The sequence below is a fragment of the Anabas testudineus genome, chromosome 15, assembly GCF_900324465.2.
Source record: "Anabas testudineus chromosome 15, fAnaTes1.2, whole genome shotgun sequence".
Lineage (NCBI taxonomy): Eukaryota > Metazoa > Chordata > Actinopteri > Anabantiformes > Anabantidae > Anabas > Anabas testudineus.
Window position 1 is genome coordinate 10,623,058 of NC_046624.1, and position 19,762 is coordinate 10,642,819.

Genomic DNA, 19,762 nt, shown 5'->3' on the forward strand with positions numbered 1-19,762 from the left:
TACACTTAATCAGTAACTATTTGCTTTTAGAAGTAAGTATGAATCTATACAACTTCCTTTTTGTGTTGATCTTCTTTTATTACTTTCATTATATCATTTATTATGATTCATCATATTTGTGATAAATTCAACAGTGGAACTGTTCAGGAAAAAATTCCCACACCCATCAAAATGTATTTCCACCACAAAGTTTTGTTGTGAAATGTTTTAAACTGTTGATAGGCTCAGTGTTTAGTCGTAAAGCAGCTGGGGTGTTACAGGGGGTTGTTTCACTGAGTCTTTGCTGGAATCAAGTGTTTTGTTGTTTCCTATTTACTGTGATAAGTCATGGATGAATCGAAGCTTAACATTAATTGTAATTGTTGATTGCTCACAGTGACTGCTTGATAAGTGTCATATAATGGACTGGTGTACCACACTGTGTGTGTGTGTGTGTGCGTGTGTGTGTGTTCTGCAGTGAGAGTGTCCTTCACAAGCTTCTGAAATTGTGTGTGTGTGTTTGAAACTGAAGATGTTGCTTGCTCTTTGTCGCAGTGTTATCAGGATCAGAGCCGGGCTTGAACGCTCCAGAAACCACATGCTGATGTTGCACGCTGTGGTAATAGCCTCTTAATGCCAACATAAATAACCGAATCGAAAACATCTCTGCTTCTAAATATGTACATAAATATATAATTTCATGGCGTTTGACTGATTTACCTCAGATGACTTTATTTGATGCTTCCGGTGTGAGTGTGAGTGTTGTTGACCCTGCAGATGTCGCACTGTATGACTCCACTGAATGCATCAAATCATCTGTGAATCACCGCTTGCAGAAAAAGTCACATTGCATCTTTACTTCATGATTCAACTTGGGTGCCTTGATTTTTACTGCAGTGGATGTGTGGCAAAGTGACTGCAAGTCCTTGAATGAGTAATCTAGTACCACACCATTTTATCAGGCCAGTCCCAACTGGTTTCAAGGACTCATCTGCCCTTGTTCTACCTAATTCTTCTGTCTGATCATTACTTTGTAGCGCTGGATTATTGTGGGATACTTTATTTCTTCTCTCTGTTTTTGTTGTATCTTCGTGTGTGCGGACAATAAAATGCAGTTCCGTGTCTGTGAGTGTATAGTAGGAAGTTAATCATCTAAAATAAATTGCATTGTCTTCTTATTGTCTATTGTAACAGTGTTATCCAAGTGCATCTTCACAGAAAGACATATTCTAAAAAGTTGCAAACTTTCCTATCACATTTTTCAGTTTACTCCGCAAGTTTCATTTTGCTCCACTTTCTAATTTATAGCTCACTGCCCGTATCTAACTTAGAGTATATGAAGTCTGGGAATGTCTGTAATGCTTCTTTTTGTAGTCTGAACTGGAACGCAGCTCATTTGTCATCACATCCTTCTCTAATGGGGAAAAAGTGCCTCGTGAGCTCCCAGTGTTGGTAATTAACCCTTCTTGCTAACAGCCACAGTCCGCATTGCTACTTGCTCCTCAGCCAGCGTTATCGCTGTCCTGCCTGCCAGGAGAGCTAGCAATGGCCCGGGCCATATTTCTGCAGGTGTCAGCGGAGGTGCTTCCTCTCTCTACCGACGTGCTTTGGAAAGTGTTTCTCAAACGGCAGTGTAGTTTTATCTTAAATTAAATTGTTGAAGGAGATGTTAAAGAGCCATACATCACCTGGACACTTGAAGCACAAAAGAGAGAATCTGCAGCAGTATAGAAGCGGAGAAGGGAGAGGCTGTATAGATAGAATGAGTATTATGACCAAGACTGCGTTCATAAATCCACAGGCAGAGCAAATCAAGTTGTCAGCTTGTAAATGCCATTTAGCGAGAATGTGCTGTCTCTGTAAAGCTTTGCAGTGCTGATGATGAGTGTTTTATTCTAGCTTTAAGGAGGTGACCTTCCTCTTTCTTCTCTCCCCTCAGCCTTGTTTCTGTTCCTCCTTTTCAATTTGAGCAGCAGGAACCCCACCTGTACCTGCATGCCTGCAGATTCCTCTTTGTTCACCTACTGACAACTAGAAGGACACTTACCCATAGCATGGCCCTTTCATCCAAAAAAGCTTTTTTCAATTTGGAGTTGGTCACTTTTCCTGAGGAAGCAGTGCCTCATGTCTGTTATATCAGATCATCTTGGTTTTCTCTGTGCTTTCGTGGCCTCCGGATAATGCCCTGCTCCATGTATAGATTTTCTGTCCTGTAAATCCCCAGCCTGTCTGCATGTGATGGGTTGTTGAGATCTAACCCTGCAGATTGCTGCTTATTGCAGTGGTATATCTTCATCTTTATGTCTGACTATAGCAGGGCACTCTGCCAATGATCTGCTGACATTTGCCTCACAATGGATATGGAGAATTAGCAACAAGGGCATGTGTTGCAGTTTTCAAGTGTATGCCACTTTTATTTGATTATCATTTACCTGAACTACCAGGACAAATGAATGTTTGTGCTGAGCTGTAGAGAGTTGTGTGTGAATTTGCTGGACTGGAACTGTGCTGTTCATACAACGTTGTACATACAGTGGCGTCTTTCTCTCTTTAGGTGAGGATGTTGTTGTGGCTGCTTTTGTTCCTGCCTGCCCTCTCTTCAGCTCAGCGATCAGAGCCCATGTTCTCAGCTATAACCAAGACCGCCCTTCCTCCGGATTACGACAACAACCCCACCCAGCTCAACTACGGCATGGCCGTCACTGATGTGGATGGCGATGGAGACCTGGAGATGTTTGTAGCTGGGTGAGAAGTGTGAAGACATCCTTAGAGTTAAAGTTAGATTTATTCTAGCTTCATGAACTGCTGTTGTTTTCCGTGCTAAAGGTTAAAGACTAGAAGACGAGGGATCATAAGGATGCCCTGAGACTCACTCAACTGATGAAAAAGAATGTGATTTGATAGAGCGCTACTGATGGGAACAGTTTGGCAAGCCTTCCTATGTCCAGTGAATCAGTAATGAATTTCTCAATGCTTAATAGAATATAGATGAACCAAAATTACCCTGCTTAATAAATGTCTTATAGCCAAGACATCCTATTCAGCAGGTATCCTGGATAGGAGGGTGTCGCCAACCCTCATAGAGGATGTAATTTTCATTAGGGATTAGAAGAATTATAGGGTTGGGTGTTTGAGTTTATTTTGTACTGATATTGACCTTGAGTTATTTCCGAACTATATTCTGTTATTACAGAAGTGAAGGTGGGACAATTGATGGATGGCACATGGCGTCCGTGCGACACCACCTTTGTTTGCTGATCTACTTAGAATCAAACTATGATCCTGTGAATGGTCAGAACACAGAGTGACAAACACAAAGTGATTAATGTTTAAATCCAGTGCCTATATTATCCATAATGCAGTTCGACTGCTAAAAAGTGAGTAGGAGGGGGTGTCATTCCTGTTTAACTCTGTTCCTCAATAGGCATTGTGCTATGAGCAGCTAATGTAGCCTCTACCCTCAAGCAGTGATGACGAGTAGGTAATAGAGGTTTGGTAAGCTAATTTGCCAGATTTTTGATTGTTTTCAGGCAGCTTTATTAGTCACTACAACAAATATCAGACAGCATCATTTAGGCTTTAAACTTTGGAGATGTAACAGCTTTCCTCCACTGGTGCCTGTTCACAGCTACAACGGCCCAAACCTGGTGCTCAAGTATGACAAGCAGATGAAGAGACTCGTCAACATCGCCGTTGACAACCGTAGCTCTCCTTTCTATGCCCTGAGAGACCGTCAAGGCAACGCCATTGGAGTGACGGCGTGTGACATCGATGGAGACGGCCGGGAGGAGATTTATGTCCTTAACACCAATAACGCCTTCTCTGGTAAAGTACACACAAGTGCTCTTTTGTATAAGTACAAATGCAGACAGTATATACACACGCTCCCACCTCGTGGGGCTAAAACTATTGTTTGTACATAGACAAGGAGGAGAATCAGTATGCAGATATTAAGCTTATCTCATCAGAGTCTTCATCAGATAAGAAAAAAGCTCTGCGCTGCTATTAATCAATCTGAGAGCTATAGAGCGCACAGTGCCAAAACTGCAACAGCTCACCTCGATCATTTCTATAACAACTCCTGTAGCACATTTCTCACTTTCAGTCACAGCATCCTGTTCTCTTGTTTCCAGTCACTCATGGTATGCATGTTGCATAACACCTTTTTACTTAAAGCGAAATCTTTCTCTCTCTCTAACTCCGTGTCTCTCCGCATCAAGGACGGGCAACATATTCTGACAAGCTTTTTAAGTTCCGTAATGGACGCTTTGAAGATCTGCTGAGCGATGACATTAACGAACACAGAGACGTGGCCAACCGAATGGCTGGGCGCTCAGTGGCCTGCGTGGACAGAAAGGTACTACGTGCACGCACACACACAATGCAAATTATATGCAGATTCATACTACACACACACCAGCTCCCCAGAGTGCCTTCTGCGTACATGCATGGGTGCTTCTGTTTGTTTACCAGTGATAACTCATGCCCTGCCTACGCCTCCCTTCTCAGCATGTGCTATGACAGTTCATTTGGGGGAATGGTGTGCCATTTTCTCTCTTCTGTCCATCGCACCGGTGTAATTACAGAAGCCAGGCCTCGTTTGTTTTATAGAACATCGTTCGGGGGAAGGAGTGATGACTGCACACTATTGCTTTCTGCCTGTAGCATTTTCTCTATTTCCCTTTTCCCATTGTTTTCTTCTCTCTTTACGCCTCCTTCGTTTCTCTTTTTCCCCCCTCTCTCTGACTGACACGCTCACGATCTTTCTTTGTCTCTTATCTGACACTCATGCGTACTGTTTCTCACTTCCAATCAGAGGATGGAATAAAGAAGGTAACAGCGGGAAGAGGACAGTGGGGATTACAATAGATGCCTTTAACCACAGTCCCATCTCACTGAGCACTGATAGGTTGTGCAGCTGCCAAACCGATTGGAAAGATATCTACTTTTAATAGCATAATGCTTCTAGAGGAAGCTAAAACCCTGACGCGTGTTCTTCCGTGTTAGTTCAAGCAGACAGGCAAACAGATAGAGAATACATTTTCATTTTATTAGAACCCATGTGGAACAACGGGAGAGGGTTACATAAGCCAAAATCAGAGCATGTTATATTGTCGACTAGTTAGCTAATGTTTGGTGTTGGTTCCTCATAAATAAAGTGTTATCATTCAGAAAAAAGAGGGATTCGTCCTCTTCGTTGGTGAAGTTTCACCATTAGCCTTACACAAGCTGACAAAGGAGACATATTGAGTGGTCTCACGTTGAACTAATGGACTGGAACATTCAACATGTACTATCTATGACAACAAAACAAATCAAAAATCTAAATACTTTACTAGAGAAGCAGCTTATTCAGGCCTCTGAGTAACATGGTGACTGTAAAGACTGATGTAAAGGGCATGCAGCCACAAATCCCTGCACCACACATTCACATTGCAGGCATGCATGTCACACTATTCATAATGCCAATTCCACTGACAGAAATTAGCCTTGGGTAAAGACTTATTGAAAAACCATTGACTTTTACGTTTGTTAAGTAACTTCCAGTGGCCTTGAGGTCTTTCATTGTCGCTCTTTCTCATTTTGCCAAGTTCTGAGTGTGTATGTGTGTGTAAGTGCAACCCAGTCTTCCCGCCTCAGCAGGCCATGATGATGACATTTACATCAACCGGACTCATTTACTTTTCTTGTCTTGTAAAAATATATAGTAGGGGTATTGTAGAGGTAACACAAATGGTGAAAAGGCGTGTGCGTGTGTATGAGTTTACATATGAGCATGTGTTTGTATTTATTGAAATATGTTAGGCCTGGTGCGAAAGCTCATTGGAATTGAGTGTGTAGTCTATTAGCGTGGTTCCATTGGTGAGTTTGTGTCTGCAGGGACTCTGACTGATAATGGAGTGTGAAATTAATCTCTAAAGGGAGGCAGAGGAAGGAGTGGGGAAAGATGCTGAGAAAGGGGGTAAAGGCTGGGAAAGAGGGAGGAAAGAGGGATACAAAAGGTTTCACTGGGAAAAGGTGAAAATGTGGATAATATTTAGAATTAGAAAATGTATTTTTAATATTAGGTTTGGATAAGGAAAAGGATAAATCTGGTGTTTTTTTGACTGTTGAAGTATAAGAGAAAGACCAAAACAATCAATGAATATAACAATGTGTATTCAAAGCCTGATATAGCTTGTTTCTCAGTGCCATGGATCTCTATTGTTGTGCAACACACAATGCAAACTGTTGCACTAGCAGACACGTCTACTCAATAAACTGGGGCATTGCAGTTTTTTTTTAGGTCAGTTCAGCAAAGTTGAAATCAGGAACATTGTGAATTGTGAAAACATGTTTTGGCAACATGTTTTTGGAGTTTGAAACATGATGTCATATTTATCAGCTGTGGGCAAACAAAAGTATATGTATAAAGTATATGATCTGTATCAACTGCAAAACATGTGTTTCAATAAAGTCAATGTTTACCTTTTCCCCCAGGGTACAGGCCGTTATGCTATCTACATAGCGAACTATGCCAGTGGCAACGTGGGTCCACATGCACTCATAGAAATGGACGAGGCTGCGAGTGACCTGTCACAGGGGGTCATTGCCCTCTCCAACGTGGCAGAGCAGGCAGGAGTCAACAAGTTCACTGGTAGGTATTAAGAAAAGACTGTGCGGGAAGTAGACCAGTGGTTTAAAGTCATCCAGCACTTCTGAACCTTCAATCTGATTTATACAGACATCTGCAGAGGAACGTGTGCTTGGTATACCCATAGACTCTGAAATATAGGACCTTACAATACTACAGAGCTAGATGGGAAGCGAGTACAGAGAGTTGGAGTGGAGCCAGGAGAAATAAAGAAAAAAGAGAAAACTAAACAGAACATGACAAGTATGAGTAGAAGAATAAAGAGAAGACTGTTAAAGGAGCGAGAGAAGTGTTAGTAGGTTCTTTTGTCCCTGTCAGCTGTTTACTCCAGTCAGAGTCACAGGGAAGTGACAGAGAAGGGCAACATACTCATACATCAGACCAGCTCAACCGCCTCGAGATGACATCAATCACAGCCCAGTGGACACACGGGTCCTGCAGGCTTCTGTAAGTGCAAAAACAAGCATGTGGATGCAACTACAACACAGAGTATTTTATGTTTTAGGTTACGCATAACATAACCTGCAATGCCCACAGTTTCAGTTCATGCAGAGGACCTTTGATGTGTCTCACCACCTTCCATGCATTTCTATACTATCAGCTATTAAACAAGGGAAAAGTGTCAAATAAATTACCCTTTCTAGCCACTTTCTAGCAATTTTCCAACTTCCCCTCTAGTCAGTTTGAAAGTTACATTATTTACAGACATTTTTAATGTCCAATAAACACCAATAATTGAAGTATATAATACATTTATTCAAAGTTCCTTTCCCAGCTATGTACTTTATTTTGTCTTCATTCTTTTGCTGAAGTCTTTTTTAATCACATTGCCCTTTAACTGTACTTTGTGTGAAGTATTTTTCTTATGTTTTATTGTTTGAAGCTGTTTTAATCATTTGTGGAAAAGGAATACGTAGAATACATACACTGAAATGTTTTGGAAATGTACTCACTTCTAAAACATATTGTCCTATTTCCCTGTCTTGGATAAACTTACCCCTTTGATGAATATCTTCTTTGGTCTAGAAAAAGGGGACACACGAATGGCAAAATGAACATTTTCACCATAGCTGTAATAACCGAGGCCATCATGAATAAAGAATGTTCCCTCGATGATATTATAACCACAGAAAAGTCCTTGAAGGTGATGTCCAAGAAAGTGTTGGAGACAACTTTGTATTTTAGCGAAACAGAATCAATCTTCATCTTCTTATATGCAGGATGTCATCTAAGCCACCAGGGGGGCAGAGTGAGTTGGCTAGAAAATTGCTGTGAGTGATGTATGGTGGATGGCTTTGTCATCAAGCTGCCGTTAATCAGAGCAGAGGGACAGTCGGTGAAGTTGTATATCTAATGGTTACATATCTCTAGCGAGACATGTGGTTTACGGCCGGAGGGGGGGCGAGTGATATTTGTCTGGGCTGATGGAGCAGGCCAGTAAATCAGGAGCAAGTCCTGACTCACAGCACTGACTCTGCATACTGGAAGGGCAATCAAAGCCGCCTCAACTCCATAATCAAACTCCGCTGGCCTGAGAAGACGCACTGAGATGTGTGGAATGTCATTGGAAAATCCTGGCTTGACAGTGAGAGTGCGCAAAGAGCTTTTCATAAGGTAGAAAATTACCTTTAGGTTTTAGTTCTCAGCATGTGCTACACTTTAGCATTGTGGTGTTCGTTTGCTCTTGTGTGTAGCTGTGTTTATCTGTTTGTTTGTGTGTGTTGCTCATCAGACTCAGTGTCTTTGTCAGCACAAAGCCCTGTCCTGCCCAGAGGAAATGGTCTGGAAAGACAGTAATGATCTGTCACCGTTCACTTTTGTTAAGAAGCAGATCTCTCTCTCCTCTCTTCCCTGATATTTTCATATGGGTCCTTTTTGAACCTTTGTCTTATTTTCTCTTACCTTCTCTGTCTCCAACCGTGCAGGAGGGAGAGGTGTTGTGGTCGGGCCCATTGTCAGTCAAACCCTGTCCGATGTGTTTTGCGACAACGAGTACGGACCAAACTTCCTGTTCAGGAACAACGGAGATGGCACCTTCACGGATGTGGCACAGCAGGCTGGTGAGAGGAACGTGTACAGTTTAATAGATCACAGCCTTGTAGATCGATCCTAGCCATATAGTGCAACTTAAGCTCAATATGCAAGGTTAGTGTTTAACAGAACACATGAACGTATACCTGCAGGTGTGGAGGATCCCATGCAGCATGGAAGAGGGGTTGCTCTGGCTGACTTTAACCGCGACGGCAAGACAGACATCGTCTACGGCAACTGGAACGGGCCTCACCGCCTGTACATGCAGATGAACAACCGCAAACAGAAGTTCAAAGTGGGTCCACATGTGTGTCTTTTCGAGCGAGGCTGTAGTTTTCTCTTCTCCCTTCCGACCGGATTCAGTGTTTAATGAATAGGCAGCACCAAAATCAACAAATCTCACCCATTAGGTCTGTGAATCAGAGAGTTATCAATGCTAATGTCTCATTAGTGAATTAGCACTCAGTTTGGGATCGAGTGGAATTTAAAGACCGTCAAGTGGTGATTTATTCAGCCATTGACTCTATGGACGACTCCTGTGAGACAGCCCGGCTGTGCGCATGTGTTTGTGCAGCACGGTGAGGGGCATCAGGGACAGGGATGCGTGTAAATCTGCAAAGATTTTTGTTCGCTGATCTATCTGTCAGCGACCACATCTTTTACCAAAGTGATAAATGTCACAGGAGACATGTTTATAGGGGTCGAACAGGGGGTTAATGTGTGATGCTTAGCCAAGAGATAATTCCATCACCGTATGAGACACACACACAAATACACGGAAGAAAAACTGATTTAGCTAGCCCGTGTTAAAAAACAACCTTGTTAAATCACAAGCCCACAACACATTTAAGACCCCCTATCCCCCCACACAAGTTGACACCCCTACCAGTCATTTTGACCTTTGGCATGCATAATGAAGCTGTTGTATCAGTCCAGTAAACCACTAATTAAATTGGGCTGAAACAGCAGCTTGCCTGACTAGTGGAAAGTGCAGATTAGGCCCGTTTGTTCTGTAATTAAAATCTATTGCCTAGGTTTTCCCTGCAGTGGGTTTACCGGACGCACGCGTACACCTGTGCTCGCGCGTGCACACATATATTTAAAGGGATGGAAAAAAGAGTGTTTCAGCTATCTTGGTTTGTGTGCTAAATTCAGGGCATGAAACCTTTTGTAATTATTGCTATATTAGGTTTTAGGAAAAAATACTTAGATTTTTCATTTTAAAAAATACATAACTAGGCAATTTCTTCCTAAAACCTTCCCACTCTTGTAAATTCTTGTATATTTGTTTTGGTGTAAGTGAATTTTTCTTCCCTTATGGCATGACTGTCCAACCTATCCATCTCAGTAATATAGTAAATGTAGATCCCCTCTCTCCTTCCCTTATGGTCTCAGTTGGCCATCGCCTCTCCTTCACCTGAAGAGCAGAAGGTCACTATGGGCAGCCCCCTCTGCAACTTTATGAGCCTTATAATTAAAACAAGGAGTAAATACTGGAAGGAGTGAAGGGCTGCTCTATAACTCTTCCCCGACTTATCACGGCGTCACTGAGGCGGGGAAATATCTGTTACTTTCTTGTGGAAAAACTCCTCTGTTGGGGAGACTTTTTGGGCAGGAGACCTGTAGTCTGCCTTTCTGATTCAAGATGGTGTAAAAGGGCTTTTTTGTCTCACCTTTAAACTTTAGATAAAACTTTTATTAAGGCTCACGTACAGCGAATGCATTAATAGATGAGAGATCAGTGTCAAGAGCTGACCTGTGAGAATGAACTTGTGACTTGATGTTCCAGGATTTGGAACCATATCTCTTCTCCATCCCTCATCATGTTGACGTAGAGGATGTGAGCTGTGATCAGAACAGATCACAGACAATTGAAAATCCTTATCCCTTGTTTGTTTTTTTTTTCTCTCTCAGGACATAGCATCCCAGAAGTTTTCCATGCCGTCCCCGGTTCGCACTGTTGTCGTTGCAGACTTTGACAATGACAATGAGCTGGAGGTCTTCTTCAATAACATTGCCTACAGGGGCCCATCCGCCAACAGGCTCTTTAGGTAATCACACACATGTTGTACAAGTATGATAGTAAGTTTTAATTGCACTTTGATTATGTGGTTAATGGACTACTGTTGCGTCTTGATTTAATTTTCTAAAACTCGGCTTGGAAGCTGAGAAGAATTTAAAATTCCCAGCCGAGGATACTTATCTAGTCTGGCATCCCGCCCCCTCCTCCACACATGAATGAGTCTTTCATTAAGACAGTTTTAGGTCTCTTTTTGGCTCACAGTTTGGCTTCCGCTCTAGATAATATTAATGAACTCAGGTCTCAGAATGCAAAATATGATACATATCAATGGTGACTTAACAGTAGAATAAACCCATATTGTCTGAATAAACACGTGTTCTGGCACATTTCTAAATGATAAATGCACTCCAAGAGCTAATGGGTTCCTCCAAACGGAATAGCAATAATCAGTACAAGCCTCAGAGAACCTGCACATCAGGTCACAGGAGGACATTATTTGTCTTTCTGGACACGATGACGGTCTGACAGGGGTCACTGCTCTTTACTCCGCAGCTCTGCCAGTGTCTAGTATGATGATGAATCAGCAAATTTAATGCTCTCTGGCACAATTAAAAAAAAAAAAAAGAAAAAAGAACATGCTCAAACTATGGTTCTCAAGCTAATTACCTCAATACAACTAATCAATATTTAGCTGAGCTGAGGGCTTAAACAGCCAGGATCAGCACATTACCACAATGTGAAAAGGAATTATAACTTAAGAAAGTTGTATTCTAGAAATGTATTGCCACTAAAGATAGACGTAATGTTTATGTGTTAATAGGTAATAGTTAAACACCCTTGATGATATTTTGTAATAGTATACATCATCATTATCGCATGTAAGTAACATATTAATATTAATGTCTTTGTATCATTTAATGGTAGACTATAACCATTTTAATAAATGCTGCTACAAATAAGACTATGATGTCTTCATTAATATACAGTATTTGTTAATAATCATAAATCTGCCTGTAAAGATATCATATGTTATTACAGCTGTATTATTATATTCTCTTATGTGTGCCCACAAGAGGGTTTTGTTGTCTGCTTACAACTGATCTGCAATATTGTTTAGTAAAATAACACAGAAATAAAGTCAAATATTGCTATGAAATATACTACTATAAGAAGAAATAACTTAAAGATCTAATCCAATGACTATGGCATTGATTGGCGATCTGAAGGATAAACTGCTGTTATGTTGATTTCATAGGGTGAGCAGGAGAGAGCACGGCGACCCCCAGATAGAAGAATTAAATGTTGGGGAGGCATCAGAGCCTGAAGGACGAGGAACAGGTGAGTGCGGCAGAAAAGACAGCATTAACAATGAGAAACTGCAAGAAACCTCATATCTGCTGTTCTAAGGTTTTACCATTAGATGGAACCAGAGCTCCACTGGTAATCTGAGTTTCCTTGTCTGCTTGATGATACAAAAATGAGTTTTTTAAATATAACTAGCTCTAAATTGAAAGAAAAATATCGAAATGAAACAATAAAATAAATGTCATATAAGCTGTTTCTTGAGATGTTTAATTGCACCATTACTCTGTTGGATCCACAGGAGCCGTGGCCACAGACTTTGATGGTGATGGGCGTCTGGAGCTGCTGGTTTCTCATGGTGAAAGTGCTGCACAGCCGCTCTCTGTCTACAAAGTCAATCAGGTGAGCATTTGTGAGACACCTTAATAGCCTCAAAACCATTCGCTGGTGTACTTTAGTCAGAAACCCACCCATTCGTTCTGTCTGTTAGGGCACCAGTAACTCATGGCTGCGAGTGATTCCCCGGACCAAGTTTGGTGCTTTTGCCAGAGGAGCTAAAGTGGTGGTGTACACAAAGAAGACCGGGGCGCACACACGGATCATTGATGGAGGCTCTGGATACCTGTGTGAGATGGAGCCTGTTGCCCACTTTGGTCTTGGTAATACTGCATTTAAAGTGCTCTCTGATAGTCCTTCAACTGATTAACAATTAATGAAGTAATTGGTTTTTTGTCTATTTTGTCTATATATTTTTTCCTTGATATCAAGGATCACTTCAGTAAATTGTTACAGCTCTACTCTCTATTAAAGTATAGACCGATTCTCAGACTCTGATTACATAAAATAGCAGCGAGAAGAAAAATGAGAGCTCTGTGTGGATAGTGTTGGTGTACCTCCAGCCTGATTAGACACTCATGGGAGGACAGAGGGGCCAGAGATGCGGGACAGGTGCTGGAGCTGGACGCCAGTCTAGTTTGTGAGGAACTCTGTCTCCTCCTGCCCTCCTAGGACTGACTGCTGGTGGCCATCCAGCTCTTGTAGCCCACCCACTGCTGTTCCCTGGCCCTACTCATTGAGCTTACTCTGTATCAAGCACAGATCACCTCTGGAGGCCCTCTGTTTAAATACCTTAATATTCATAACACATCAAGAGCAAACGTTCAACACCACTGGGGCTGCACAACAGAGCACCACACTTGTAGAACACATCAGTACTGGTATTATTAAGAAATTTTCTTTGGCTCTCAGGCAGCACACCTGCTGTCTGGCAAGGTAACTCAAGATGTGTTTACATTAAAAATGCCACTTTAATTAAGGGCTGCAGAGGCCTTCTGGTTAGGAGCTTTCTTTCTGCCTGATTAAAATAGTTAATGGAGAGAGAAGAAGAAGTGCCATCCTGTTTCTCATGCTGCGTGAGCCAGTGAAAAGAGAGGGAGGCATGATGAGAACAACGTGCAGTATGTACTGTATGAGCTCTCAACAGTCAGTGAAGACCACATGAATGTTCATTTTTGTGTGCCGTGTCTGTGTTGTATGTCTCACCAGGTAAAGATGTGGCCACCAGTGTTGAGGTGTACTGGCCAGATGGTCCATCAGTGGCCCGGCCGCTGGAACCTTCAGAGATCAACTCAGTGCTAGAGATCCACTATCCAAGAAATGACGAGGATGTCACCCCAACAGAGGAAATAGAGGTACAGTGGTACTTCATGATGGTTCTACAACCTCATTACCTAAAAGACCGGATAAATAACATAGTTATATGTGTATAACATGCATAATAATTGATTATGTAATCAAAAAGTGATTTTGTTGCTAACCTTACAGGCAAAACCTGGTGTGAGTTTACTCAAATTACAACACAGGAAACTTGAAGTCTGGTAGAGAAAGGTCTTATGTAGAGAAACTATGAGAAGAGTGCAGCAGCACTGGGACTGTCTTTCAGCAAAACATGAAACCACATCCCATCATACTGCCATCTTAATGATCTGAACGATTAACTGTTTCTTGCAGTGTGGTCATGGATTTGCCCTGAATGAAAATGGCCGCTGCACTGGTAAGTTGAAAAGACCTGCTAACCTGTTGACCACTCTTATCCTTGTGTCTTTGTTGAAAATAAAGACAGAAAAGTGTCTTTCCTTACCTTAACCCTCCTCCCTCAGATAAAGATGAGTGTACCCAGTTCCCCTCTGTATGCCCCTCTGACCGCCCTGTCTGCACCAACACCTATGGCAGCTATAAGTGCCGTGCCAAGAGGAGATGCAACCAGGGCTTTGAGCCCAATGATGATGGGTCAGCCTGTGTGGGTGAGTGGTCCTGGCAGAGTCAGGCTAGACTTAGCTGGATTACCAAGTTCAGGAGAACAAAGGAAGCAGATGCTTTAAGCTGCCTTAATTACTCAGATTTTGGAGTAAAGGAGGTGCTAACATTCCTCTGACCATGTCCCCTCTCTGCACCCTGCTGTCTTGCATGACTAACTCCCCCATGTGAATGAGCTCTTTTTCAGCTATAAAGATACACATGGTGGCTAACTTTTTCCTGCCCTCTTTTTTGCCTCTCTCTCTCTGCAGCCCAGGTGGCTTACTTTGGGGAGACGCGGTCTTCTGGGGAATGCAAGTGGTCCGGCCTTTCCTTCTGGTTGCTCTCAGTCTCTGTGCTACCACAACTTTTTAGCCATCTCCACACTGGACTACTGTAGCTGTCACTGTCTTCTCCGCTTCCTAACTCTCTCCACTGCTGAATGGCGATGTACAGAAACTCTCAGAGCAGACTTTTCTCTGAAATCTCCACTCTTCCTTCTCCTTTACTTCTCCTTCTGCTATCTTTTTTCATGGATTCCTTGAAGAAATGGTCTCTCCTCACCTCTACTATGTATCACCTATTGGCTCCCGGCCCCCTCTGGACTAAAAAGAAACACACAGGGAGCATGCTCGCTGGGAGCTACAGGGTTCAGAACTAACTGTGTCACAGCAGTAGAGCCCTCACGTCATCACCTGGCACTTACCTTTTAGTGGGACCTGAACTGAGGCCAAGTCAATAAGTGGCGTCTCACCGTATAAACCTCTGCACATACAGCAGACAGATCTACTGGCTCCACCGACCATATTCATTAGAGACACGCTGAGGCCCATCTGTATCCCTGCAATGCCACCATGTTAATCCTTACAATGTCACTCTCATTCTTATTATGGGCTTGCTAGGTGCTGAGGAACACCAGGTTTCCAGGCTTTTGGTTTTGTGTGTGTATTCACGTGTGAACTAGAGTACATCCAAAGGGGCACTCGAGTAGGGGAACATATGCCAGACCATCTGTCTCCGATGGTAGGTTACATTTTGTTACCTATGAATAATACAACAGCACAGTGAAGAAGATAAACACACAAGTAAATGTGTGAGTAAGTCCATTAACTGGAAGGTGTACTTGAACCCATCATAATTTGTTTACAAATGGCCACACATTGTAATGTGGAACTCTTAAACTGTGTATATTAAATGAGAATCAGCTCGCAATAGTAAATTTAAAGTTTAATATGCATTGTTTTTTTTCTCCTGTCTGTTTGGGGACTATTTTCATTTTTCCTTTCTTTTTACCTCATGTTTATCGATCAACAGTTTACAGTGTTCATGTTCATAGCAATGAGGGAACAGACTGTGTGGCTCACTGATGTTCATTGTTGATTGGACTTTAAAGGGATTTGACACAAAAGAAAATGAAAAATATAATTTCTCGAGTGAACTAAAACAAGCCATATTCACTGTGAAGTAATTTGGTGACATTCACAGTGAAGACTTCTATATTGTACAGTAACATGTCACTCTTTATTTTTTTAAATGTATTTCTATATTTTTTGCCACTTTGCCACAAAAATTTTACAAATCAAGATGCTGACAGCTAACGTTGACTGATTTTTGCTTGTTCAAACAGGGGAACATCAGTTCTCCTCTCAGCATTCCCAGTGCAGAACTACGCAACACAACTCCCATCTTATCCAGTGTTAACCACAATCACCGCCCTTACAAAGGGTAGATTCATTAGGAAGCATTCGCCCCCGACGCGCCCGTAGCGGCTGTGTGTGCGTACATTTCACTTGCTGAGGGAAGTGTTACGTCTTGGGAAGATTTTTAGCAGAAAACCTCACACACATTCCACTGAAGATACAGCACCAAACTGGGCCCCTTGACATCAGTCCTGGGGCCAGCTAATGAGTTGGATCCAAACCACAGATGCCACCTGTAAATATCAAACATTTCAGCTGAGATTTAGAAAGCAGACTTATTTCTCTGTCAGACATTTTTAATGAAGAGATCAGAGCATGAAAAACTAATAAACAAACGATGATGGATGTGTTAAAGCAATTAAAACAACTCACCATGGATCTCTCTTGGATCCACACTGACAATGTTGTCATGGTCTCTTTCTAAGCCAAAGAATCTGCGGAGTGTGAGAGCGCTGTAAGTGAGGGATCAGAACGATCGCGTCCATTTATGTTCCAACAAATATGACAAAGAGGTTCAGCTGAGGTTGCTGTAAAATGTTATAAGAGGACACCGTGGAAACCTTTTTTTTTTTGTAGTTTGAATCACACTCTTGGGTCAAACTGTATCACTAAGGACTGCTATGGAAGCTCACAGTCTGCATGAACAATAAGATCCTCAAGTGTTTATTAAAACTGCACGCTTTAAAAGGACATAGTGGTGTTTTACATTCCTCCACTTAATCCTAACAATCCTGGTAACACTGTAGTAACTTGTTGTCAAATACCTGGTTGTGTGAATCCAGTTTGTATCTATTCCTATGTATGTGTTGGAATGAGTTGTGGCATTTCAGCAAATTCTGAATTGAAACAGAGAGAGAGGACATCACTTGGCTATTTGGCATTGCTTACAGTAGATTTAATGTACAAGCAATATGCAACTAAACATACTGTGCACAGTATCTGCTGTATCTACTATGTCCATTCAAATGTGAAGGGGGTCTCTAAACTTGTAGGTGATATAGATATGAAACTGGAATTTATTCAGTATGAGGTAATGCTGACATAAAAATAAATGAAACCACAATATTGTCAGTGATGGATTACTTTGCTTTTTCCACCTCAGACATACCTGGAAGTAGAATTACACATTCCTTTGGGATAGAGTGAAAGTACATGACTACAGAAAGGTAGAGAAATGACACATGATATGAGCGACTACAGTAAAACGTGCGATGGTTAAGATTATTATTAGAAAGTCCACTGAGAACAAGGTAAGCTAAAAAGAACTCCTTAACAGTGTCATTAAATGTTGATGAAGGACGTGCAAAAAGGCTAGTTTATGTGTGTGTATGTGGGGGTACGAGTGTCTGGCATGGCCACTGCCACGTTGTTGTTTGCGACCGAGTGGCTCTAGCTGTGTTTCTCACTCTTGACTTGAACCACACATGGAGATGTCCCCGTACGAAATAAAACCTCAATGTGCTCAATGTGTGTGTTTCAGGGGAAGTTTGGAACAGTGTGTGTGGGAGCGTCCGGCATGTTTTTGTGTGGGCTTGTGGAAAAATAATCCATGTACTTCCGACCACCAATCACAAAATGTTCCACAAACACCAATTGCACAAAGTACACTCACAGAATATGACACAAGATCAGATATGGAAGGATATGTTAAGAAAATATTTGGAAAATACAGGAACAGAAGGAGACAAGGGAAAAAAAAACTGTACATATGTGGATATATATAAACTGTAGCAGTCATTTCTGTTTAGCTGCAGCCAGAGAACATGTACGTTTATTTTCTCATGTCCTTGATGCAAACAGCTGAGCAGCTTTTTCTGAGCTCCGCGACTGGAGCAGTGCTGTGTGCAAACTCATGTCTCTTGTATCCCCAGGCCACCGTGGGCCTAGTTCCAGTGAGGGTGCATTGGGGTTCACTGCAGCCTGAGATCCTCTCCCTGAGAATGCTTCATCGTCTCTACTTATGTTTGCATGAGTACGAATCATTTGGTTTCAGTTTATTTGGCAAATTTCTCCATTCTTGAACACTAAAACTTGTCAAGGACGTTTGAGATTAAGCAACAACCACTTGAGTCTTAATGGCAACACAAACACACCACTGCTCCAGCTCTTGCTGAAAGCAGGTTGTAGATTATACATTAATTGCTGAGAAAGTGAGGGCAGTTTTTTCAACATGAGAAACACAAGCAAACGAGCACAGTCCAATGCATTGTAATTAATTCACTTCCTTTCAGAATTACACAGGCCGGGACAATGGATTTGAAGGAAACCGTTTTTTCAAACCAGTTCTTTGTGCAGCCAAAAGGTGCAATACTGAACACACACATGCACACATTGTATGGGAACTTGTACGCACACATATATGTGTGAGGACACTTCCCAACACTCATTGTAGAGAAACATAAATATTCAATTAGGATTTCTTTGGAAAACAGAGACAATGTTTCAAAGTTCTTCCTGTGTCAGCTCCTATCCCTGTTTCACCCCTGTTCTCTGCAGGATCTCGTCTCTGCTTCGTTTATAAGCTGTTAGGAGGGCAGTGCCTGACATGCCATTCATTTGCCTCTAGCAACAGATTTAAGCTGAATGAAAAACAATAACCTCTGTTTCCCAATTAGCCAAGTTGATCAGAAGTGACATTCTAACTGGAACCACACGTTTCCAGCCTCGGACGATGCATCCTGGCCTGCACTTGGGGAACGTCCAGCAGCAAACATAACACAAGGGCTGTCAATCATACTGAGGTTAAATAAACCGAGTGCATATTCATGCCAAAGCCAACAGGCGAGGCAGCGGTAGTGGAGAAAAAAAAGCTTTTTTTTTGGTGGTGATTTTTTGGAGAGCGTCTCTAAAACTGGGGCCGATACAGTTTTCCAGCATGTATTATCTGTTCTACTGTTCAAAGACTGTCTCAGCGCTGTGATTTTCACAGCAGACTTCCATAACAAATATTCAAAATCTGATGCAAAATCCATACAAATGCAAAAAAGGCCTGTGCATGGGTGAGGTTTCGTTTACAGAGTGTATGATGGGAGAAGTAGCACATAATTCTTGTTGAATGCCTAATTGTATCTTAGTGTTAGCATTAAAACAGCATTTTACTTGACTGAATTCCTGTTTTGTTGAATACATTTGTATTTATGTGTGATTCCAGTCATATATGAGTGTCAGGAGGACATTACTTCTTCTAAGGTCACCACAGGCCTGACTTTTCTCTGATGCCTCCTCCCGAGGAATTCCACGTTTGATGTATTACACACAAGCACACAATTGTGAACATCGCTGTAATGACTGCACCGCACTTGCCAAGTACTGCTGCCAATCAAAATACTTTTGGCAGGGATACTGATCTTAGGAATAAACATTTTTAACCAATCAATACCAGAAAGCGACTTGTCTCCTTTTTGACGTTCGTGACTCAGACAGAAAAGAAATTGTGGAAAAGGTAAAGCAGACCACATTTTTCCTGTTTAGAGAATAAGGAATGAAAGAACAGGAAGAGCGTGAAGGAAGGAGGGAACAGAAAGTAATGTCCAGCCAAAGAAGGAATATTTTTAAAACCTGGAAACCCTACTACTCTATTACTTTATTACTACTACTCTACTGTAGTAGTGAGCTGTAACAGAAGGTAGGGGGAAAGACTTTAAGGAAGAAAGGAGGTCTGTGAGTCAGTAGAGTGCGGCTTGTTAGCGTGAGAGTGACCTTTCCCACAGGTGTTGAGATGTTTCTTCTCTCCTCCGCTGTCTTTGAGAAAATATCAGTTCACTCTCACCGCTCCTCCTCTGTCTCCACTCCTCTGAT

At 41.9% G+C, this 19,762-nt stretch overlaps 1 protein-coding gene across 1 annotated transcript; it reads left to right on the forward strand.

The window, feature by feature from the left end:
• Nucleotides 1–511: 511 nt before the first annotated feature.
• On the forward strand, nt 512–14,664 carry crtac1b (cartilage acidic protein 1b). Its single transcript, XM_026355981.1, has 15 exons — nt 512–598; nt 2,534–2,724; nt 3,608–3,804; nt 4,200–4,336; nt 6,460–6,616; nt 8,539–8,673; nt 8,797–8,939; nt 10,559–10,695; nt 11,923–12,005; nt 12,271–12,371; nt 12,460–12,628; nt 13,515–13,660; nt 13,980–14,022; nt 14,129–14,272; nt 14,537–14,664. Exons 1-15 carry the CDS (start codon nt 512–514, stop codon nt 14,662–14,664), a joined length of 1,998 nt encoding a protein of 665 aa, XP_026211766.1.
• Nucleotides 14,665–19,762: the final 5,098 nt, after the last annotated feature.